At 53.3% G+C, this 23,337-nt stretch overlaps 1 protein-coding gene across 3 annotated transcripts in view; it reads right to left on the minus strand.

Annotated features, from left to right (window-relative positions):
- Window positions 1-23,337, minus strand: part of Rps6ka1 (ribosomal protein S6 kinase A1) — a 35,840-nt gene that overhangs the window by 6,874 nt on the left and 5,629 nt on the right. Inside the window, exons 2-17 of one of the 3 annotated variants that reach the window (XM_052177663.1) lie at window positions 21,876-21,920; window positions 13,016-13,132; window positions 12,649-12,730; window positions 10,516-10,596; window positions 10,262-10,341; window positions 8,334-8,440; window positions 7,321-7,358; window positions 6,692-6,834; window positions 6,284-6,354; window positions 5,886-5,974; window positions 4,912-4,976; window positions 4,554-4,656; window positions 2,481-2,611; window positions 1,837-1,962; window positions 1,532-1,621; window positions 1,063-1,221 (exon numbers count right to left, since the gene is read on the minus strand). In XM_052177663.1, the coding sequence (XP_052033623.1) occupies window positions 1,063-1,221; window positions 1,532-1,621; window positions 1,837-1,962; window positions 2,481-2,611; window positions 4,554-4,656; window positions 4,912-4,976; window positions 5,886-5,974; window positions 6,284-6,354; window positions 6,692-6,834; window positions 7,321-7,358; window positions 8,334-8,440; window positions 10,262-10,341; window positions 10,516-10,596; window positions 12,649-12,730; window positions 13,016-13,132; window positions 21,876-21,920 (1,527 nt within the window). Of the gene's footprint in view, window positions 1-1,062; window positions 1,222-1,531; window positions 1,622-1,836; window positions 1,963-2,480; window positions 2,612-4,553; window positions 4,657-4,911; window positions 4,977-5,885; window positions 5,975-6,283; window positions 6,355-6,691; window positions 6,835-7,320; window positions 7,359-8,333; window positions 8,441-10,261; window positions 10,342-10,515; window positions 10,597-12,648; window positions 12,731-13,015; window positions 13,133-13,970; window positions 14,194-15,721; window positions 15,836-21,875; window positions 21,921-23,337 lie in introns of those variants that run through there. The other 2 variants (XM_052177664.1, XM_052177662.1) reach the window with 2 other exon arrangements.

A 23,337-nucleotide genomic window follows, 5' to 3' on the forward strand; every position in this document is an offset into this window, starting at 1 on the left:
CTAGTCAGCACACTCCTGGATCAACAAGAGACCCTCCTCAATCGATACACTGCAGCGTGATTAAGGCTAACATCCAATGTCAATCTCTGATCTCCACATGCAGCCACATGTGTATGCATTCCTGCCCACAGACTTGTCTACACAAATGCAAGCTCACACACACACACACACACACACACACACACACACACACACACACACACACACACACAAACACACACACTAGTACATGTGTGACGTGGTGGTGGCACATACCCAAGGCTATCCTCCAACTTGTGATGCTCCTCCTCCCTTGACCTGTCAAGTGCTGGGATTACAGGTGGGCAGCCATGTCTGACTTCCTATACCTTTTCTCCTCTTTGGAGAGAAGGTCTCACTAGTTAGACCATTCTAGCCTCAAACTCAGAGATTTATCGGTCTCTGCCTCCTGAGTGCTAGGATTAAAGGCACATGACACCAGGCTGTCTGATCAGATGATCCTCAAAACATCACCTCAGCCAGAGAGAAGCACAGGGTAACTCAAAACCGCAAGGAACCCTAAACCCCACTTAGCTTACCCACCAGGGCAGCATCAACAAAGAGCGCCCCACCCTGCTCTCTGGCCCCACCCTGCTCTCCAGTCCCACCTGGGTCACCCTCTCCAACACCCTGCACCTTCCAAACAAAAATCTACCCCTCTCTGCAACTTCTATTCTCCATTTTCCCCAGTTGTGTGATCCTGGGGGAAAAGACCTGACAGCTCCAATCTTCAGATTTTTGATGTCAAGTACTGTGCCAGTCACTTGAAGGTCATTCAATCAATCAAACATCTAATTCAGGACTTTGTGGAAATTCCTCTTAAAACACAAAGAAACCTGGCCTTGTGTGCGGCACACAGTAGGTACTGGACAAATGGTCCTGAGTCTGGCCTCATCTCCCCTTTCCTCTCAGCCAGCCGCCTACCCACTGCAGCCCCCTCTGACTGGCAATGTGGAGATGGTCACTCCTGAGCCAGCTGGCTCTTGCATTCTGCCCAGGTCATGACCTTGGACATCTCCCCTAAGGCCCTTAATGGAGACTTACCCCTTGAGAGTGCAAGTATTCCACAGTCTTGCTGATGGTGTGCAGGACGAAGCTGGCCTCCCGCTCTGAGAAGAATTTCTGCCGTAGGATCTTATCCAGCAGCTCCCCGCCCCTCATCAGCTCTGTCACCAGGTACACGTGCCTGCCGTCATCGTATACCTGCCAGAGACCTCGCCATCAGGCTGCGACCCTCAAGCACCAGCTTCCCAGACAAGCAAGCCTTAGGGCTCGGTTCTGCCCCCCTTCAGCGGCCCACCACCCGTCTGGGCTCCCATCTTGCTGGACAGTGGGTGCTGGCCTCACCCGTCATGATGGTCAGAGAATGCCCGAATCCTCCAGGGAGGACCCCTGCCTCCTCTCATGTGCATTGGGAGGAGACCCCAAAGTCAAAACCACGGGGTCCCTCAGTTAAATCTACAGTTGGGATTCCCAGCCCCAACAGGGCTTCCATGATGCCATCCCCACTCACATCTTTCAGGGTGATGATGTTGGGGTGCTGTCCATACCGCAGAAGAATCTCAATCTCTTCTGAGGGATCTCTTTTGCTCTTGTCGATGACCTGAAGGGAATGGGAGCCCATGGCCACATCAGGGGCAGAGACCCACGGTCCGAGCCTCTTTGTCATCTGTTATGGAGTCCGTACTAGAGGGCAGGGAGCATCAGCCAACCGTTCCCCTGTCATTGTCCACAGACACTCCCCATCATATTGCCACAGCTACACTGGTCTCACTCCCAACCCGGAAGCCTTAGCCAAGAAATGGTTCAGAGGCTCACCTTGACAGCATACTCCATGTTGGTGGCCTTGTGGACACAGCGCTTACACACAGAGTAGGAGCCCACGCCGATCGTCTCCTTTACTACGTAGCCATCACTGAAAACCAAGTTCTTCCCGTGGAGTTGCTGCGGAAGACACGAGTCAGCCTGACCCTGGGTGCTACGGTGCAGGGCTCATCCCTAACATCGTGCCTTGGCTCGGTAGAGGTGGGCGAGGCAGAAAGAGAAACAGTCACGAGGCCCAAGTGTTATCTGATCTGTGTGGCCTCAGTTGAGAATCTGCCCCTCTTTGAGCCTCCATTTATACTCTGCCGTGGGCACGTTCATGTCACACATTAGCTTCTGCTTTGGAAGGTTCTAGCATTATAGATGAGGAAACTCAGGCACAGGAGTTGGTATCTCCTCTAGAGTTGGGCCAACTCGTAAGTTAAGCCCAGGCCATGATCTCTGATGTTAAGAGATCCTATCTGTTTTCAGGCAATAATCAGGACCACTCAAAGGCCGTGTTTACGCAGGAGGACAGTAAGGGTCCAAGAGATTGGCGGTCATCTAGGTCCCAGAGAGGCTTGACCTGCCAGCTCCGGAGCCCGTGTTCTCAGCTCTTCTGTTTGTGGCACCTGAGCAGCTGGGTCCACCTCCCTCACCTGTACCACCGAGTGTAGGGGGGCCTGAGTGGCCCGAGGTTTGCCGTCGTCCTCCATCAGACCAGTGGCCACGAAGCTGAAGCCGCGGAAGAGCTGATGGGCACCAGCACTTGGGGGGATGCCTGGTGAATCTGTCAAAGGGAGGACATAGGGGTGAGGGGGGGCCTTGAAGGCTTGCAGTCCAGAAGGGGAGGCGGCTGGGATCCTGGCCTGCAGAGGCAGCCATGGGGCGAGATGTCTGAGGCTTCTCTATCCCAGGCCTGTGCCTGTCTGTTAACGTGTGCAGCTCGGTGGTATAGCGCCTGCCTACAATGTACTATGTAGGTCTGAGTGCCGGCACCATGAAGAAATACAAACACATTCACTGTTATGTCTCAAAGAAACCTGGGACAAACCTCCCAGGGCTCCTTTTCCAGCCCCTACCTTAAACCTTTCCCTCCTAGGGCTGGGCTCTGGCTCCTCTTCCCCCAGCCTGATCCTATATAACTCAGCTATTTCGGCTACTCTGGTCTCTGGTCTCTGTCCTTCCTTGTTCTCCCCAGCCCCGTCTCATGGTTTAGTGTAGTCTGCCGGCCATGTTCAGCCAGGGCTCTTCCCTCTGCCTGCCTCCTCCTTCCGTGCTCTGGGAGGAGCCATGGTCTCTTTTACTTCATGTTTCATCCACATACTAAAAGAATACGTAGCTGTGGATGACGCACGCGCCTGCGACCTCAGCCCTCGGGAGGCAGACTCAGGAGGACTGCTCCAGATGGAGCCCAGCCTGGGCTACAAAGTGAGTTCTAAACAGGCCTGAGCCACAGGGAGAAAGCCTGTCTTAAAAAAACTTCAAATAATCAATTAACAAACACAATATAAACAAGCGAACACGTGCTCACACCTGTCCAGTCCTGTCACATGAGGCCTGTAAGAACCCCACCCCAGCCTCCCGCTCAGGCCAGGCCAGCCTCCTCCCAGTCTCTCATCTCAGGTCCATCTTCCTCTTAGGCCTATCTCAGCACAGCTACAGGGACAGTTCCAACCAAGAAGACTGGGGCCACCTGTGCTCTGCGCTCATTGGGGGACTGCTCAGCTACTCCCCAAGTCTGGCAAGTAAGAGCCAAGTGGCCTCAGTATCTTTTCTCCCTGTTAGGAACTCAGTCCCGATGAATTCTATACACTTAAGAGTGTCTCGGCAGTGTCACCACACACGCTATCCCCCTGGGTTAGAATACCCTCCTCTTGTCCATCATTCGAGGAAGGGTCCATCATTCGAGGAAGGGCTCATAGGCCCTTCCCTGAGAAAGCTACCCGATCTCGCTCCTCTGACCCTCTGAGATCTCCTTCCCACCGGCAGCCTGAGCTACGTGGTTCTGACTTGTTCACTATCCTAGGTCTGTCTACACCACCATTCCGACTATGGCTGACACAGAGCAGGGACCAGGTAGATAAATAAGGAGAAGACAGCTGAGAAGTGATGAGCTTCTAGTCCACAACGGTGTGCAAGCGACGGAGAGAACAATCTCTCTCTAGGAAGACACGTCAGAACTAACACAATTCCCCCACCCAGCTGGCAATCTGGCTGGGCGTCAGGACTCCCGAGCTCCGTCCTAGAACTGCCCTCACCGGCTCACTGGCATCCTTCAGCAACCGGGGAACGAGTGGTTCTGACGCTCCAAAAGTTCACACAAGCAAATGAGGCCTAGCATCAGAAGCCAAGTCTAGTCCTACACTCATCCAACCTGAGGGCACTGAACTCTCTGCTCTGCCAGACTCTCCATCACAGGTTTGCCAGGTCAGATTCCTCAAGCCTGACACAAGTGGAGGCCTAATGGGCTGGAAGCCGCCTGGGGCAGGGGTCTTGACTTTCCTGGTGTGCCCTAAGCCCCCCCCCCCACCTCAGTCCCTCACTAGAAACAAAGAAGCCCACAGAAGCCCAGAGGCAGTCAGGTGATATGAAGCATGAATCCTACGGGGCCAGATACCGCCTACTGACCACACACCTGGGTTTCCAGAGCCTCCATCACCCTGGATCCCAAGGTTCCCCCAAAGACCTGCTACCCAGCCCGAGACAGACAAGGCAGGTTGGGAACGTACCCCTGGGTGTGCGTGATGTGAACTCAGTATCAAAGTAGAAGGTGTCATCGGGCTGGGCCACAGCCGGCTTGAAAGGGGGCTTGATCTCACGTCGGTAGAGCTTCTGTAAGGTGGGGCGTATGCTCTGATCACCATGGTGACCCCACAACCTGCTAGCAGCCCCAGCGGGAAGAAGCTATGCTACCCAGTGGCTAACAGTGGGGAGAAAAGCCTTCAGGGGCACGAAGTCACCCCTCCAAGGGCATTTTAAGGGCGGCTTATCTTCCATCTCCCACATCTGAGGCCATGGTTGGCAGAGGCCCCTCCCCCACCCTTCCTGCGTCCATCACAGAGCCATGGAGTGGACGCACTCACTCACATTCCAGTCAATGGTGGAGTAGAAGATATGTCTCTTAATTTCCTCTGCCCCATCAGGGCCTGAGCCTGAAAGAAGCCAAATGAAGGTCTAACCTCAGACACCCATTCTGTCCCCCAAGCTGTAGACCAGCTGCTACAGTGGAGGGCAGCTTGGGCTCACCCTGCCCTGTGTCAGTACCCATCACCCTGAGGTCCGGAGCCTACTCAGTATGTATGTTAAGGAGCCTCTGCTGGCACACTGAAGGAGGAGGGGCCAGGGAGGACGGGCGACTTGCCCAAGCATCCATCGTGACAGAAGCTGGACTTCCACAGGCCCCCTCTCAGCCCTGCTTCTCTTACTACCTACCATCTTTATCCCTGAGACAAACGCTCACTCAAGTCAACCCAGGGACCTGGACTGGACCTTAGCTGGCTGTGATCAAGATAATGCCAGCAACCAAAAAAAAAAAATCAGCAAGCACTGTATGTACACTTCAGTGCACGACAGGTATGTCCTTCTCTGACTCAAAGAATGCTGGGAGCCAGGTCAGTCTCCACTGACACAGGAACCTGGGGCTCCGAAAGGTGGAGTCACCTACCATAGCCAGGCACATAAGCTGTATTCAATCACTCAACAAATATTTACAGTAACTGCTGGGTGCCGGGCAGTGGGGACGGACACAGCCGGGACTGAAACCTTTCTCACTGCTAACTAAGCCCACGTGCCTTCTCTTGAGCCAGCCACCTTGGCAGAGAAGCTGTGTGGGGGCCTCTGTCCTTGTCCCCGAGGGGGGTGGATGGATGACTCAGTTCCTGCCTCCCCCCACACACAGGTCACCCTCCCAACACCATACATGGAACCAGAAAATAGGGTGGCAGCATTGTCTGCTCACACAAAGGACAACAGCTCCTTTCAGCCCAGATGTGGCCCTGTGGTCCAGGCTGCAGCTGTCCCGTTCCCCGTGGCCATGTCCCTTCCCGAGCCGGGTTGCTTACCGAGCCGATTGGCAGGGTTCCTCTTGAACAGGGCACGCAGGAGGCTCTGGGCTTCCGTGCTCAGAAACTGGGGCATGCCTAGCTTCGCCCTGGAACAGCCACAGGTCTCACCGGGGCTGCACCCCACCCTGGGAGCCCCAGAGCCCCTTCCCTCTGGTCCAGGTCTCACCAGGACTCAGCCCCACCCCAGGAACCCCAGAGCCCCCCTTCCCTCTGTCCAGGTCTCTTTCCCAGCTCAGTCAAGATAAGTCAGCCGCTAACTCATCCCCCAAAGACACTAAGGACGCCTCCCACTGGCCCTGGCAGACGGCAAGGGTCTGCAGGCGGGGAATTCTCTGGCCCTGCAACAGGGTGGGATCAGGAAGAACTTGCAGGGCCAGGGCAGTGTTGGTGCTTACTTCAAAATCAAGGTCATGGTCTCCTTCCGGTCCTTCCCCTGGAAGGGCAGGGAGCCTGTCAGCATCTCAAACTGCAGAGAAAGGAAACATACAGGTGTGGTCTTATCCTCTGTCTCCCACTCCCCCCCTTCCCAGGCCACCCTGCTGCAGCCCCGGGATTCGTGCTGGCCTGTCAGACTTTACAGTCTAGCTGCAGCAAGGCCTGTGCCTGCCTCTGCCCCCCATCCCAACCTAGATTCCAGGAGCAGCACTAAAGCTGAAGCGGAGGAGAGTCCCCAAGTTAGGTGAGGGGTGGACTAAAGCCCACGACTTTTCCAAGGAAAGGAAGTACAACAGTTAAGAGACAAGGGGAGGGTGCACTGACTTTTCTCGATAAAGGGAAACTGAGTCCAGAGCCTGGACACTCACCATCAGCACCCCATAGGACCACCAATCTGCACTATGGGTGTGGCCCTGGCGGTTGACAACCTCGGGCGCCATGTATTCCACTGTCCCGCAGAAGGAATAGGCCTTCTTTTCATGGTCAATGGCCTCCTTGCTCAGGCCAAAGTCTGCAGCATGGAGGGCAGAGAGGTCATCTTAGGATCCCTGCCACGTGCACCACTACCACACTTAGCTCCGCTGACCAGAGCCAGGCATCACCTCTGTGACACCAGGAGAAAGCTGACGCCCAAGTGGATCTGCCCAAGGTTGTAACTGGGAGCTCTGTCTGCACTGGGACCTAGGGGGCCTTGAGAGATGTCCCAGCGGTTAAGAACACCAGCTGTTCTTCCAGACATCCCAGGTTCGATTCCCAGCTCCCACATGATGGCAACTCCAGTTTCTGTGGGCAACACACGTATGAGGTACAGACACAAATACAGGAAAAACCCCATACACAAGAAAATAAGTTACGATGGCCTGGGGATTTTGGCTTCTTGTATGTAGCTGGTGTCATCTCTCAGGAAGCACAGTGAACTAGCCATCGGCTGAGACCGATCAGACGGAGCCCGTTCATCCTTCCCCAGAGCCCAGAGGAGCAGGTGCCCTTCACTCACCAGTGAGTTTGATGTGGCCCTCCTCATCCAAAAGGATGCTGTAACAGAGAGACAGGAGTCAGGAATCTTTAGCTGCAGGCACTGTGGAGGTTCCAGTGGTACCATAGGGTGAAGAGACTTGGGCCTGCCCAGAAGAAGGGCTCAGTCCAGCTCTACCCAACGCAGAGTGGAAGGAACTTTTCCGTCTTTCAAGATCAGGGTCTACTACATTGTACAGGCCCGCTTCGAACTCCTGGACTCAGCCTTTTGAGTACCATAATGCCTGACTTGGGGTGTGTGTAACTCCACCACCCAGAATCTATCCCAGCTCTCAAGACAGTCCTGGAAGGCAGTGTATCCTAAAACCCCAGGATGAACAGACAGAGAAAGGATCTTCAGAGCTGGGGGATAATAATGCACACCTTTAATCCCAGCACTCGGGAGGCAGAGGCAGGCTGGTCTTGGTGAGTTCAAAGCCAGCCAGGTCTACGTGGAGAAACCCAGTCTTTAAAAAAAAAAAAAAAAAAGAGGGGGTGAGCAAAAAAATAGAAAAATAGAAATGATCTCTTAGCTGGGTGGTGGCGGCGCACGCTTGTAATCCCAGCACTCTGGGAGGCAGAGGCAGGTGGATTTCTGAGTTCGAGGCCAGCCTGGTTTACAGAGTGAGTTCCAGGACAGCCAGGGCTATACAGAGAAACCCTGTCTTGAAAAAACCAAATCTAAAACACCCCCTCCCCCCCAAAAAAGAAATGATCTCTTAACAATAACATGTCCAATGCCACATTGTATTAGGAAGGGGGTGTGGGGTGGGGCCCATGGCTGCCCTGTGGCCTTTGGTGATAGCAGTACAGATCAGGTACTTCCTAAATCACCTACAGTGAACTTGCTGCTGACCACTACCTGCTCCAACCACCCCAAAGAGAGATGGTCCCTGGGGAGTGCCACACCATCTTCCGAGTGGCCCTGTTCTAAAAGGCCCAAGAGCAGCCCCTGCCCCCGGGAGGGAGGCCAGAAGCAGCAGGGGCTTCACTCACTTCTCAGGCTTGAGGTCTCTGTAAATGATGCCCAGGCTGTGCAGGTGGTCCAGGCCCAACGCCAGCTCAGCCAGGTAAAACTTCACGTCCTCCTCCGTAAACATCACCTGCAACAGGGAGAGAGATGCCCGTCAGCTGCCACGCCCTCGTCTCCAGGAGCCGGGCCACAGAGCAGTCAGGGCCTCTACTGTACTAGAAACAGCAAAGAATGGAAACAGCCAGGAATAAAAGACTGGAATAAACTGCTTCTCCCCGGGGGAAAATGGGCAGCTCTGCAGCCTCTGTGTAGCACAGGGAGTCTGCTCACATCCTGGTGCAGAGCAATCTGAGATACACCATCACTAATAAACTAATATTTCTCATGTAAGAAAGTAGGGGTAGGACTGTATACAGAACATGTATAGAACTTATTTATAGAAAGGAACATGAGGGCTGGAGAGATGGCTCCACAGTTAAGAGCACCGACTGCTCTTCCAAAGGTCAAGAGTTCAAATCACAAAATCCCAGCAACCACATGGTGGCACACAACCATCCATTATGAGATCTGACACCCTCTTCTGGAGTGTCTGAAGACAGCTACAGTGTACTTTAATAAATAAATAAATCTTAAAAAAAAAAAAAGGAACATGAGAAGATTAAATCAGAAACTAATAAAAATATTTTTTTCAGGCAGTAGGGAGACTGTGTAGTGACAAGACTTTACCATGAATATCTTTCTTTTGGTTTTTTTTTTTTTTTGGATTTGCTTTTTTTTTTTTTGAGACAGGATTTCTCTGTGTAGCCCTGGCTGTCCTGGAACTCACTCTGTAGACCCAGGCTGGCCTCGAACTCAGAAATCCACCTGCCTCTGCCTCCCAGAGTGCTGGGATTACAGGCGTGCGCCACCACTGCCCAGCAATATCTTTCTTTTGAATCATGAAAATGGACTGCCTAATTAAGCATTTTTTTTTCCCCTGAGACAAGGTTTCTCTGTGTAGACCTGGCTGTCTTGGAACTTGCTTTGTAGACAAGGCTTGAACTCAGAGATCACCTGCGTCTGCCTTATGCCAGTGCTGGGATTAAAGGAGTGTGCCACCACCACCCAGCTAAGCATTAATGTTTTAAGTATTGAAAGTATAGTTCTGCCGGGCGGTGGTGGCGCATGCCTGTAGTCCCAGCACTCTGGGAGGCAGAGGCAGGTGGATTTCTGAGTTAGAGGCCAGCCTGGTCTACAGAGTGAGCTCCAGGACAGCCAGGGCTACACAGAGAAACCCTGTCTCCAAAAAACCAAAAAAAAAAAAAAAAAAAAAAAAGTATAGTTCTAAGAAAGTGAAACTCTGTGGGTAGTGGGTGAAGACTCTTGCCACCAAGTCTTGGAACCCACTTGGAACATGGTGGAAGCGGAGAATCAATTTTTTTTTTTAAAGATTAATTTATTTGTATGTGAGTACATTGTAGCTGTCTTCAAACACACCAAAAGAGGGCATCAGATCCCATTACAGATGGTTGTGAGCCACCATGTGGTTGCTGGGAACTGAACTCAGGACCTCTGGAAGAGCAGTCAGTGCTCTTAACCGCTGAGCCATCCTCTAGCCCCTCAGATCCTTTTCAACTGGGTCCTTTGTATTATATCTTTTTGTATGAACAACATGATGAGGACCTTACAGTCTTTATCGTCCTGGGTGGGTTTGGGCCTCTTCCCCTTGGCCAGCACACCCCTGCCACTCTCTCATGCATTTGAGGGATTCCCTTAGCAACCAGAGGTCATAGCAGGGTCACATTTAGGCCCGTTCATCCTCAGTCCATCCTGAGAGAAACTCTCAGAGACAGGTGTCGGTTCTCCACTGTCAAACAGAGCTGGGAAGTCACAGGCTGCACCATTTTGAAAATGTTCATCGCCTCTGACATGGGACTCTCTGTCACGTCCCAGCAGTGGGAAGCTAGCTTACCTCCTTTGAGAGTCGTGTGAACAGGTCTCCACCACGCAGGAAGTCCAGAATCAGATAGAGCTTGCCCTCGGTCTGGAAGGCTGAGAGAGGAGAAATCCAAGGTGGGATCACCTGGGCCAGTGCCAGCTCCTGTCAAATGCCTACTCCTGACTCCTTAGCCAGGCCCGTGAGAGGAGGGACAAGGAAGGCAGCAGGCCGTAGGCGGGGTGGACACTGAGGGGACGAGAGGCACTGGGCAGGGTCTGTGACCTCACCATAATGCAGCTTCACCACGAAAGGGTGGTTCACGTCAGCCAGGATGTCTCTTTCCATCTTGGTCCGGACACGGTCACGCACTGGCCAGAGGAGGAAAGAGGTTACTCAAACACACCCAACGCTGCCTCTCCCCAAAGCCCACCTCTAGGTGAGGTTTCCCACTCAGTCGTCCAAGGCTCCCCAGCCTTCCAAGCCCTCGAAGGGTGCTCTCACCCTTGGGACATTCAGCTAATTCTTTCCTCCTAGAATGTTCGGGGTCCTCAACCGGCTCTTGGTCTCCTGGAGATACCCAGGGATAGTCCCTGAGTCTTGACCAGTCGTCTAGCCTCATCTACCACCAGGCCCCACAGCCACTGAGCACCTTGTGCCCAGGGTGTCGTATTTTCTGCGGTCCCCAGCACACATTTATCAAGTCCCTGTTCATCCTCCCTAGCGATCCCCGGGTTCAATACTAAAATGTGATCTGGGTCTAAGCAGGCTTTCTTCATGTACTTTATTAAGTCTTTTCCTTTTGCCTGGTTGCTGGGGAGGGTTATTTGAGATAAGTTCTCCTGTAGGCCAGGCTTGCCTCGGAGTCACAATGGAGCCAACACGGGCCTTGAGCTTCTGATGCTTCTGCCTCTACCTCGATCATGCATTTCACTTACAGGTCTTATGAATGTCCCCTTGGGGGTGGGGATAAACAAAGATGGCAAGCAAATTCCCACCACCAACAGGTGTTTGGTTGACTAAGTTCAGACTCTACAACCTCCAGGAAGCATGTCTACCCTGCAGGTAAGGCTGGGACCTCCAGTGCTTCCCGTCATACACGTCTTATTTTGTTTTAATTCTTCTATTTCTCTCACTCGATGTGGTAGGAGCCATGTGCGGTTTTACCTAATCTAGCCACCTTCAAACACACCTCACATTTCAGTCACGGCAGGGATGTGGTTCTTCCTTTCTGGGGGAGTCCTTCCTTCCTTTACCATCTTGTTCTGGTAAATTCCTAACATCCGTTAAGGCACAGGTCCTGCACTGGCCCCCACAGTGTCCCGCAGACCCCTTGTCTGACCCCTATGAGTCTATAGCCTATCCCTCAACTCCTTGACCTGGACATCCATGCACACAAGCCTGGTATTGCTACACCCAACTGCCAGGCCATGTAAAGACTCCCACAAGTCCATGAGCCCTTATAGCAGGGACCACATTTTTATATCTTTCTCCTCCCCGGTGACTCCCACAATCCCTCAGAGGGGTGATCCTACCCTGAGCCTACACTAAAGCCACTATCATCCAGCAGACAACCTTTGACAGGCTAAGTACGGATGAGACCTTAAGGCTGGTCCCTCCTTTCTCCCTGCTATACCCCCAGCTGGGGCTTAGCATGGGCTCCACCTGATTTCTGCCTATATTGGCTTCTAGACCCATCAGAGTCAACTGACCCTCAGCCAACTACTAACCGGCCTCATCTACTTTCTAAGTCCCCAGAATTCCTGACCTTAGCCTGGGGATCCTTTCTGAACCCCTGTTATCCAGCTCTGTGGGCCTGCCCCAGTCAATCTTCTCTATGGGCCCCCAATTCTACATCCTCAGGCTGCCTGCTTCTTCTCATGCCCCTCCCCTCCTCCTCCTCCTCCTCTTCCCCACACCTCCTCCTTTCTTTTAGCTTTTTTGAGATAAGGTTTTCCCATGTAGCCTTGGCTGTCCCAGAACCAGGCTGACCTTGAACTCACAGAGATCCACCTGCCTCTGCCTCTGCCTCCTGAGTGCTGGGATCAAAGGCGTGCCACCACTGCCCAGCTCTCCTGTGCCCCTCTGTGGTCTGAATCTCCCAGGGTTGAGGGGTGGGGAGGGAAAGGCCCCCCCTTAGATTATCCGAGCATCATGAAGCAACAATGCTTCATCAACACTGTGGTGTCTGAGTCCGGTACCCCTAAGCGTTCTGCACCCCACCACTTCCTTCCAGGCACTGGCCTTTACTTGGCTTTAGAGGAGGGGAAGAGAGGCTGAAGGCGGGCTTGTTTGCCACCTTCATGCCAGAGACTCCTGAAAACAGACGCGCCTCCCTCACTAGCTCTGCAACCCTGAGGCCTGGGTGTCTCCCTCATCCTAAGCCTGGCCTTAGGTCTTCCCAGGGCAACACTCTGACTCACCTTTCAGTGTGGCCTTCTTTAATACTTTCATGGCATACAAGTGCCCACTGTCAGGCCGGGTGACCTTGCGTACCAGGAAGACCTGAGAAGGCAGAGGGCGAGATAATCAGGAGGGAGGTGGGAGGTGGGAAGAGGGAGGTGGGAGGAGGGAGGTGGGAGGTGGCTGGCCCAACTGGCTCCCAACCTGCGCAATGACCTAATGGTCCCTAGGACCCCAAATGGACCTTCAGCTCTCCCTGGGTATATCAAGGGGACCTCTGACCACCCCCCTTTGCTCTCTGTTCCTTTGGTGAATTCCACAGTAACCCCTGGTGTTCCACCTCAGACACGACCTGTGATACCCTCCCAATAAGGGACTCGAACTTACTTTGCCAAAGGATCCTTGGCCCAGAACCTTGAGGAGCTCAAAATGGGATGGGTCAGCCTTCTCACTGCCGGCCTTGACGTGGTGTGTGATGGAGATCTCCTGGAGGACACCCTCATCCTGACAGAGGGACAGAGCTGGTAGGTGTGGGCCCTGTTGGAGACGCGGGGCCCTTCCCGGGCAACACGGCATACAACTTATCCAAGCCATCCACCAGATCCAAAGAGGCCCAAGAGACCACTCCCCCAATGGCCGTCAGGCTCATGGGTACCAACAGTGTCTCAAAGGCCAACTACCAGAGTGCCAACTCAGGTGAGGCCCTGTTCCTGCAGCATGGATGCTCTAGCCTGCTTGGATGCAAAGGAAGGTACAGCCATGGCCAGGATGCGCTGACCCCAGGCTTGGGTCTGGCGCGGGGACCTACTCAGGCCCTCCCTTAAGGCTCCCCTCCCCCGGCTGTTTGGGTTCTGCCACAATAGGAAGTCAGGTTTGAGCTCATAATGGGGAGGTAGAGCTGGGCCTTTTTTTTTTTTTTTTTTTTTTTTTGGTGCTAGGCAGGATAAGATGAGACAAACTCTTATCTGAGAGTTTAACTGAGTGGAGAAGACTGAATGAAGTACACGGAGACCCCAGAGTCATCCAGATATCCCCCAACCCACTCAGTGGCTATGGAGCAATTGAGAGTTACAGCCAGAAACCGCACACTGGACCAAATGTCCCTCAGTGAGCACCAGGTCACTGTGTTACAGGACCTCTCTGGCCCTCCAATCTGCCTGTCCTGCGCTAGAGCACTGAGATGCCTCCTTACTCACTTCCCCAGGAAGTGAGTCCGGGCAAGGTCCAGTCATCATCTAGCAGGGCCAGAAGAGTCCAAAGCTAACTTAGCCCAAACCGGCTGCCTAAACACCTGCTTCAGCGGCTACTGCCAAGCCAGGACCAGATACCCGGGCATACTTACCGAGTCCTGCTGGGGACCAGAGCCAGGGCCAGGCAGAGCCTGGCTGAGCCTGGACCGTGGCTTCCGGAGCAGCCAGGGGAGCAGGGTCCTGAGCCACAGACGGGGCAGCTTGGGGTCCTGCTCCATCCGCCCAGCAGGGCCACGGCACCATGGCAAGGGTAAGCAACAAGCCACTGGAGCTGCCAAGGAGGTGGCTGGGCCCAAGGCGGATGTTCAGGGTGAAGGCGTGGGGGCTGGGCCAGGCTCAAGACAGCCAATCAGACGGAGCCTGTGGTTTCCCCCGGTTCCAGCCATCCACCCTCACTCTGTTCCCTTCTCTCCCCCCCCCACTCCCCGGGGCCTGAGGTCTGCCCTCTGGCCCTCCCCTTCATCCTCCTACAAAGAGAGAGTCCCATATCAACCCAGCTGCTGAGCAGATAGGTCCTAGAATAACAGGGACCTGACAAGGTACCCAGTAGACAGAGCCAGGCATCTACCATGGATAGCAGCTAAGGACAAGACAAACAGACATATGACATGTGTGTACATACACACACACACATGTATATATTCATATACATATGAGTATATATGTATATATTCATATACATATGAGTATATATGTATATATATTCATCTAACAGGCAGAGAGATATAATACAAGGACATATAAGCAACCAGCAAGAGATAGCCTGGGACCATTACCTGATAGGCAGGCACACAATTAACACATAGAGGTAGTAGGAGACCTGTACCCTTGGCAAAGGCAAGAATACACCTCCACTCTACAGAAGGGAACTCATGTCTGTGTGATAGAGACTCATCTGAATATGAAGACAGGGAGGGAAGAAGCCACTCAACACTTATCGTGTCCCCAACTCAAGAAGACAGGCACTTATCAACTGGAGACAGAGTCTGGAACCCGACAAGAGAGACAGAGCTGGCAGCAGAGAGCCAGGCAGAATTTGAGACCTGCACAGACTGACAAGTGTCCGGGGCAGACCCAGGCAGGTGGTAGCGCAGAGATCCCCAGGAAACGACAAGGCAGGGCAGAGCTGCAGATTCTTTCTTGGGTGCTCGGGGTGGGGGGAGAGCAGGGAACAGAAGCCGCCAGCCTCAGGACCCAGCAGCTACAACTGAGTCAGTGATCAGTCCCATTTCTGAAGTCTTCCAAAACTTTTCCTAGGGAGCCCCAGGGCTGACAAAGGACTCGAGAGAGCCACCTCTTAACTGTACCCGGATCCAAATATCCCTAAAATTTCTAAGCCCTCTGTGGGAACAGGACACTGTGGTTCAGGTTCAAGGCAAACCAATGACAGAGTTGTCCTGAGTCAAGTCCCTCCTCTGGGTCCTGTCTGACTGTAGTCAGCAGCCTACAGTCAGTCCCAGGAAAGGGTGGGCAGGTAAGCCAGCCAGATCCCACTTCCTGCCCTCCCAAGCCCGCCCTGTCTCTCCATCATCCTCACGGCACTCTAGAACTTCACTCCAAGCCTGCACTCTGGAACTCTCCCCGGGACCATCAAAGCCCTGAGCACTGTAGGCCAGTCAGTCCCCAGGGAGTAACCTGCTAATGCAGGCACGGACCAAGGCCACACAGCAACTCCTGCTCGTCTCACCCTGAGATCTGCTCCTCAATTCCAAGCTGTCTGGCCGAGTAGACAGATGCAGCTACCCTGGAAACTCCGGGGCTCAGAGCGCTTCCCCCAAAACCTATTCTGTGCCCAGAGCCATGATGACAGACACTTCTGGAGACGAATTACCCTTTTCCTCACCTTTCTGGGGCAGCAGCCGGAGTCTCTCTCAACCCTGGGGAAATCGGCTGGTGTCTGCATGGTGGGGTTCAGGCCGGTGGCCAGAGGGGCCTGTAACTCCTACGACTTCTGCTTTTTTTAGCCTTCCTAGCCCAGAAGGCAGGGTCCACTCCTTCTCACTTCCCCCTCAGCAGGAAGGAGGAACTCAAGACTGGTTAGACTCCTCTGCTAAGGAGGGACACTGCGGACCCCAAGCTGGGATCCAAGGAGAGCCCAAAGGTGCATCCTTTTTTGTCTCCTGACCCCCCAGGGAGTGAAGAAAGGGAAAGGGGACCCGAGCCACACGGCCATGTGATGTCCACACACCAGGCATTCAGGACTTGAAAAGATACACCCTGGGGGCTTCCCGAGGACATATGGGACAGAAGTCTGCAAGGCCGGTCAGGCTGACCCAGCCAGGAACTTAGGCAACCCTTCCCCAATAGTGCAGGAAAGCACCCGGCCTGGTCCTGTTTCTCTGTTCAGACACACTGATCTTAAGCCCTGGGATGGACAAAAAGTTAGAGGGTCCAAGAAGAAGTGGCTACTGAGAGGAGGAGGGGACCAGGCCCATCCCTTTCTCCAGGGCTTCAGCTCCTCTGACACTAACGCACCCACAGCACTGACAGATTCACTCCGGCTGCTGATCAGAAACCCTTTCTAGACAGCCCAGTGTAGAAACACACGCCCCCTCACACACCCCGCATTTCCCTTTCCCTGTCCTCACAGGGCTCTGATAACAGTCTGTGGTAGACGGCCTGTGGAATTGTGAAAGCCACCGCCTCAAGACCCAAGCGCTTGCTTTCTGCTTCTTCAGGCAGGGGCAGCCTGCTCGAAGATTCGCCACAAGCGCATCTGCCGGGATTCCCTCAACCCGCCAGTCCCCATAAACAGGGAAAGAAGCACTGTAGCTACCAGGGTAGCAGAAGGGACGGGAAGAAGAAAATGGTCTCAGACTTTCCTCTGCTGAACCGTGTGAGGACCTGAAGCCTCTGATGTGGGGAAGGAGGGACATCAGCTTACGTTCCAGGCCCTCCCCAGAGCAGCAGGAAGAAGAGCCCAGAACCATACCATCGGACTTTTGTCCTCTGCTCACGGCCGCCTGCTATGGTCAAGCCTACTGGTGGGCTGCTGATCTTAAGGGCCACCAACACTCCCTTCCCCAGCTGGCAGAATCTGCAGGCCCTTCCAGGTGTCTCCCAGGGTGCCTCTGAGCAGGCTGGCTATGCTAGGCATCCTAGGGAGGGGCGGGCCCCAGACCCCAGGTCAGGCCAGGGAAGAAGCACGAAGCACTCAGCCCCCATCACATGAGCGTGTAAGCACCCGCTCGTCCAGCCTCTGCTGTAGATGTCGGCCCACCAGGCCTGGGCTGGGCACAGCTCCCAAGGGAGGACCGGTTTCCGATTTCAGTGATAAGGAAACAGGACTCAGAAAGTGACTCAAGGCCCTAAGGATGGCACAGGGGACAGTAAAGGTTAAACTAAAAACCCTGCACTGCAGGAAAAAGCAAAGCTTTCCCACAGTTCATCAGTGACTCCCCTCACCCCACCCATCGAGACGCCTCCATCAGGCTCTCCTGCAAGTCTTAAGGAAGTAGTGTCTCTTCTTTGGACACAGCTGACAGCTCCCAGCCCCTGCCTCACTCAGGTGGGAGACAACTGTCCTGCTACAGAGCCGCAGTTAAGATGCTGTCGCTGCCCAGAGGTGCAGAGATGGTCGAGGGTGAAGTCTTTCCAAATGAAGACAGTCCAGTTGGGTCTTGAGGATGGACAGAAAGGGAGCCATGCTGAGAGAGATGACGACGAGGCCCCATGGGACGTGGGATACTGAGTCTGTGGAAGTCACGTGCTCCCAGGCAAAATGGCTACCTCAGTAGCAGCCCCTCCCCTGCCAAGATGAAGGTCCAAACCATCCCCCTGGAAGGAGGTCTCTGGGAGCCAAATGGGCCATGGAGAAAAGGCACTGTAAACAAAACCTCTCTCTATGCCCTTCGTGAATCCCAGGTGCTAAGCGGGCAGTCTGGCCAGTTCTGGTCATCCGCGAGAAGCTTCTCTCACTACCTGAGGCTGCCTGAGGCTCCCCAAAGCCCAGAGTCACATCCTGCTAAGCCAGAAGGCCAGGGGAGCACAAGGGATCCGGGAGGGATCAGGGTTTCATAAACAGGAAGAGAGGAGGGGAGGCGGGAGATACTCTGCTCTCAAAATAGACCTGCAGGCACATCAAAGGGGTCCAGCTCCGGAGATAGCCAGAGGAGGGGGCCTGGGCTACCCAGTCTGCTCCCAGGAGGGCAGAGGGAGTGTACGCAGAGCCCTGACGCTCCTGTGGATACCAAGAGTGTACAGAGGACAAAGGGACCCAAAGAGTGTGTGCCCTACACCATCAATGCTAAACCCCAGCTCTCTTCCCATCTGTAATGGATACAGGAACCAGCATTAGATAGCAACACTGGATACACACTTGATAAAAACTGTTAATTTGTACACAACACATTCTCTCCTCCAGGAGGCCCTAAGATTCTTTTTTCTTTTTCTTTTTTTAAATGTATTCATATTTTTTAAAAGATTTATTTATTTTACGTATGTGAGTACATTGCTGCTGTCTTCAGACACACCAGAAGAGGGCATCGGATCCCATTACAGATGGTTGTGAGCCACCATGTGGTTGCTGGGGATTGAACTCAGAACCTCTGGAAGAGCAGCCGGTGCTCTTAACCACTGAGCAATTTCTCCAGCCCAGAAATGTTTCTTTTCTCTTTTTTTTGCGACAAGGTCTTGATAAATTACTGGCTTGGAACTTACTATGTAGACTAGGCTGGCCTAGAACTCACAGATATCCACCTGCCTCAGCCTCCAAATGCTATGATAAGGGCCTGTGCCATCATGCCCAGCAAGATAGGCTCTATTCTGTTCTTTGAAGGAGCAACTTGTCCCAGCCTAGGCACACAGAGTCTCGGGAAGAGGGCCAAGACCGCCTGGTCCCCAAGTCTCCACCCCTGCCTCACCTCCACCTAGAAGGCCTGCCTCCATCTTCTGCTACTCAGAGCCCTGGCAACTGCTAACTCCCCAGGGAAGGTAGACAGGTGCCCCAGAGCCCACCCAACCTTACTTCGCTTGCCACACACAGCAGAGACCACCACCTCTCTGCTCCACATCCAGACACAAGCTCAGGGGACACTGGCTGAGGAGGCTCGCGCCACCAATCACGCTCCAGAGAGGAATGCTTCTGGAGGAATCCAGAAGCTGTTACACGTATGGCCCCATGACCATATGATTTCCCCATCTTAGCATTAACTGCAGTGTTCCTGTCTCTGCCCTCCCCTCAGGCCTGGGTGTTCTCTGAGGCTGTGGGGTGTCCAGCGCACTTGGGCAAGGGGCGTCTCTAAGTGAAACAATATCGCACCAAGCATGCGCTGAAGGTCCGCAGGTTGAGCGCCCCCTAGTGTACTAAGCCCAGCAGTGGCCAGTGAGGCTCCTTGAGCCACTCAGTCAGGGCGGAGTTTGCACTCAGGGCTAGCACCTGGGACGGTAGATACCCACGGGTCTACCCGTGAATTTAGGAATTCACCAGCCAGGGAGGAACATGGCTCCCGTCACACAAAGCTTGACCCCCATCACTGTGTGACACAGGCTTCAATTTTCTCATCTGGCAAGTGTTCTACCTCTGAAATTGCACACAGGGTAGGAGAGATTGCTCTTTGGTTAAGAACATTGACTGTTCTTCCTGAGGACCCAGGTTCGATTCTCAGCACCTACTTGGCCACTAACTATCCAATCTTAATTCCAATTCCAGAGGACCTGACACCCTCTTCTGGTCCCCTTGGGCACCACACAGTGAAGCACAGACATGCATGAAGGCAAGACACCCATACGATAAAATAAAAATAAATCAAAAAAAAAATTAATCAATGAGCATAGAGTTTCTCATTTGAGGCCAGGCACAGTTCAGCTTTTTCCGCGACGTGGCATCTGAGAGCCCCAAGTCACACCATCTCCAGCCTGACCCCCTTCCCACCCAGGACCTTCCACCTCAGAGCAGGGCCTGAGGCTGTGGAAGGAGCAAAGGTTCCGGCCTCGACAAGCTTCCTGGCCGTTTGCCTCTCTCTTGGTTTGGTTTTGAGAAAGAGGCTCAAGTAGTTCAGGCTATCCAAATTGCACTCTGTACTACATAGCTCAGGCTAGTTCAAAACTCACTATACACCAGAGATGACTTTGAACTCTTGTTTCTCCTCTTTCTACCTCCCTAGAACTGGGATTACAGCCTATCACCAGACCTGGCTCTTTTGACCCTTGAGATACCAAGCAGAGCTCACTACTAGTTCCCCAAAACCTCTACTGTGACCCCTTGAATCTTCAAACCTAAGATCTAAATGCCAGGCTCCCCAATAGGGACGCAACGGATCACTCTGGTTTTTTCGTTTTCTGGTTTTTGTTTTTCCTGAGACGGTTTCTCTGTGTAGCCGTGGCTATCCTGAACTCACCCTGTACACGAGGCTGGCCTCAACTGAGACTTGCCAGCCTCTACCTCACAGAGCACTGGGATTAAGGGCGTGCGCCACCACTTTCTAGCTACTCCCTCATTTTATTACAAGGAAATTAGGGGCAGCTGTTTTGTGGGATCAGTCTCCAGACACTGTCAGAGATAACAAAGGTCCAAGCTAAAAGGCTTCCTGGCCCCCACGGCTCCGTTGCCGTAGTAACCATCAGCAGGGTGGGCAGAGGTCTACTCTTCCACAGGCCCCACCACACCCAGCTCAGCGACCTTATCTTTGGAAACTAAGTCAATGTAAACATCAGAGTCAAGCCTGACTCCAAATCAAAGGTCGCACTTACAGCTGGGCGGACCCAGGCCTGGAAGGCGGGGCCTTGCTGAAGGCGGGGCCTTGGGCAGGAAGTTGAACTGAGCAATACACCGGGAGGGGAGTTCCAGCCTGTGCCAGGCAGTGAGCATGTCATGTCCTTCGCTTCAGTCCTGGGGACTCCCCAACTTTCAGACAAGGACAGACGTAGAAGAGCTCTTGGGTAGGGTGGGAGACCTGGAATCCAGGTTTACAGAGACCCTTCCCAGAGGGCTTCCAAAGCCTCTCCACAGCTACTGACTTAGGTGTGGCTCTTCCTTCCTCATCTTCAGAGATGAGAAGCCAGGACTCAGAGAGGACAAGGTACCCAACTAAGATCACACAGGAGCTTTTGGCTATGTACAACAGCCAGGTAAACTGCCTAGAAAGTTCCGTGGGAAAGGGCAGGTACCGCTAAGCTTGACAAACTTTTGATCCAGTCATCGGCATGACAGAAGGAGAGAACCAACTTCAACAAGTTGTCCTCTGATCTCCACACATGCCTAGGGACAAGCATGCGTGTACACACACACACACACACACAACACAAGTGCATACACGAAATTATTAAACAAAAGTATAATACTGGTTTTTGGCTGGGCATGGTGGTATACACCTTTAATCCCAACACTTGGGAGACCAAGCAAGACAAATGGATCTGAGTTTGAGCCCAGCTAGAGTTACCTGCCAAGACCTTGTCTAAAAAAATTAAATTTTAAAAAAGAACAACAAAAATACTAATTTTTTTTTTTAAAATAAGAAACAGGAAGGCGTAAAGGATTGGCAGGCTATAGGACAGTAGGCTGGGGAAGCGGAGACAGCTGGGATAAATGATTATACCTTGTTTTGGGAGCTGGGAGTCTCAAGAAGCAATCAGGGAGGCACTGGGCATGGTCAGGCTAGAAAAGCCACCAGGTTCCCAGTCTTACCATTACAATTCATAGGCCCAAACGCTTCCAAGCCCCTGTGGCACCCGCTCCCACCAAGGAGATTGGCACAACACACAGGGCTCTCCAATCACTCTGTAGGCACAAACTGAGAGGACATAATAAACCCAGGGAGTGTGGTGGTGTGGGTCGCAGACAGGAACTCCTGGATCCTGAACCTGGAGTCCAGGAGTGAAAGCTTCCCCGCCTTTGAGGCAGGAAAGCTGAAAGCAGCAGTCTCTGTGCTGAACAGAGACAGAATCAGAGGAAGAGAGCCGAGTCACACAGGGATGAGAGGCCGGGCCTTCACATCCACGCGGTGTGAGCAATCCCCTCTCCTCTCTGACCAACACCTCACCAAGTTTCCAGGCCTCACCTTGGATGGCTGAAGTCCAGCTTCTTCCCCTGAAGCTTGTCCATTCTGGAAAAGAGAAAAGGAAGGGGAATGTCAATTTACCTGCAAAGACAGACAGACAGACAGACACACACACACACAGGTACACTCCATCATCCTTGGCTGCTCCCAATAGCCAGACCTATCAGTTCTACACGGCTCTCATCTACCTCTGCTTCACTATGCAAGAACCAAGTTCTCTGTCAACAGTCCCTCCCAACCCCAGCAGGATAGTCCAAGGACTCGGGATACTCACCCTCCTCTGCCTACCAAACACCCCATCTATCTTCAAAGCCTCAGCTCAAAAATTACCTCTTCCTAGGCAGAAGGAAGGGGCACACTCGCAGCCAAGCTCTGCCACACGGATGGTGCAGCCTTCTGCAAACTAACCAACTGTGTGAGGGATGTGTCCCTCCCTATCTGGACCACTGCGATGGACACCCTAACTTCCCAAAACTGCTATAAGGATGGAAGTAGACAAGATCGGGGCGAGTGTCCCCTGCTGGTGGCTTCCCCGGCCCTGCTCTACTTTGAGAACCCGTCAGCAGGTAAAGTGATGGCCGTACCCATCCGCCATGTCTCTGCATTTCTCCACTGGTCACATTCAGACCCCACTCTTCCCCATAAACGGGGAGACCTGAGAGAGCAGACTTGAGGACCGGAACTACAGCTGCCCTGCAGGGTGCCTGCCTCATGTCCAGGCTGGGCTCTCTGTAGCACACCTGTGGCACTGTTTAATCTTTCTGACAGCCCTGAGAGTTAGGCCTTAGCTCTCTATGCCAGGGCTCAGAGAGGACTAAAGACAGAGCCCTCACATAACTGAAAAGCAGGGATCTGAAATATCCCCCAAATGTGGGAACTTCTTGGGAAAGGCCTGCTGCTGAGTGGCCTTTGCCTCAGCCAGGGAGGGGTCTGCAGGGAGAGGCAGGGGCACACCTAGCTCTGAGATCCCATTTCTTCCCGACTTTACTCTACATGGAAACAACATGCCCTGGGGTTATACCACAGCTGGACTCTCTATGCCTATGTGCTATGATGTTCAAAACCCACCTGAGGAAGCTGTCCCTACCCTTCCTGGCGTGGACTGAGCACAGTGAGACAGGCAGGAGGTTCCCAAAGGCTGGGACTTTGGAGCCAAGAGTCAGGTTCATAGGGCAGCTTTGGCCTTGCTTGGCAGCAGCAGGTATGACAGTTCTATTATGTAACCTCCTGCTCCTGGAGTCGCTACCCCCTGCCTGCCAGGACATCCTTCCTGCCCTGAGCCCCCTAATGCCCCTAATCCTCCCCAAGAATCAAGAGCCAAGTGTTATACAGATGTACACACTCACACACACACCACACACACACACAGCACAGCTTGCTCAGAGCCTAAGGGCAGGACTAGGCAGATGCACTTGCTTTATCCAGCTCACTCAGCTGTCTCCATGTCACAGAGGAACTGTCT

The sequence above is a fragment of the Apodemus sylvaticus genome, chromosome 3 (assembly GCF_947179515.1).
Source record: "Apodemus sylvaticus chromosome 3, mApoSyl1.1, whole genome shotgun sequence".
Taxonomy (NCBI): Eukaryota; Metazoa; Chordata; class Mammalia; order Rodentia; family Muridae; genus Apodemus; species Apodemus sylvaticus.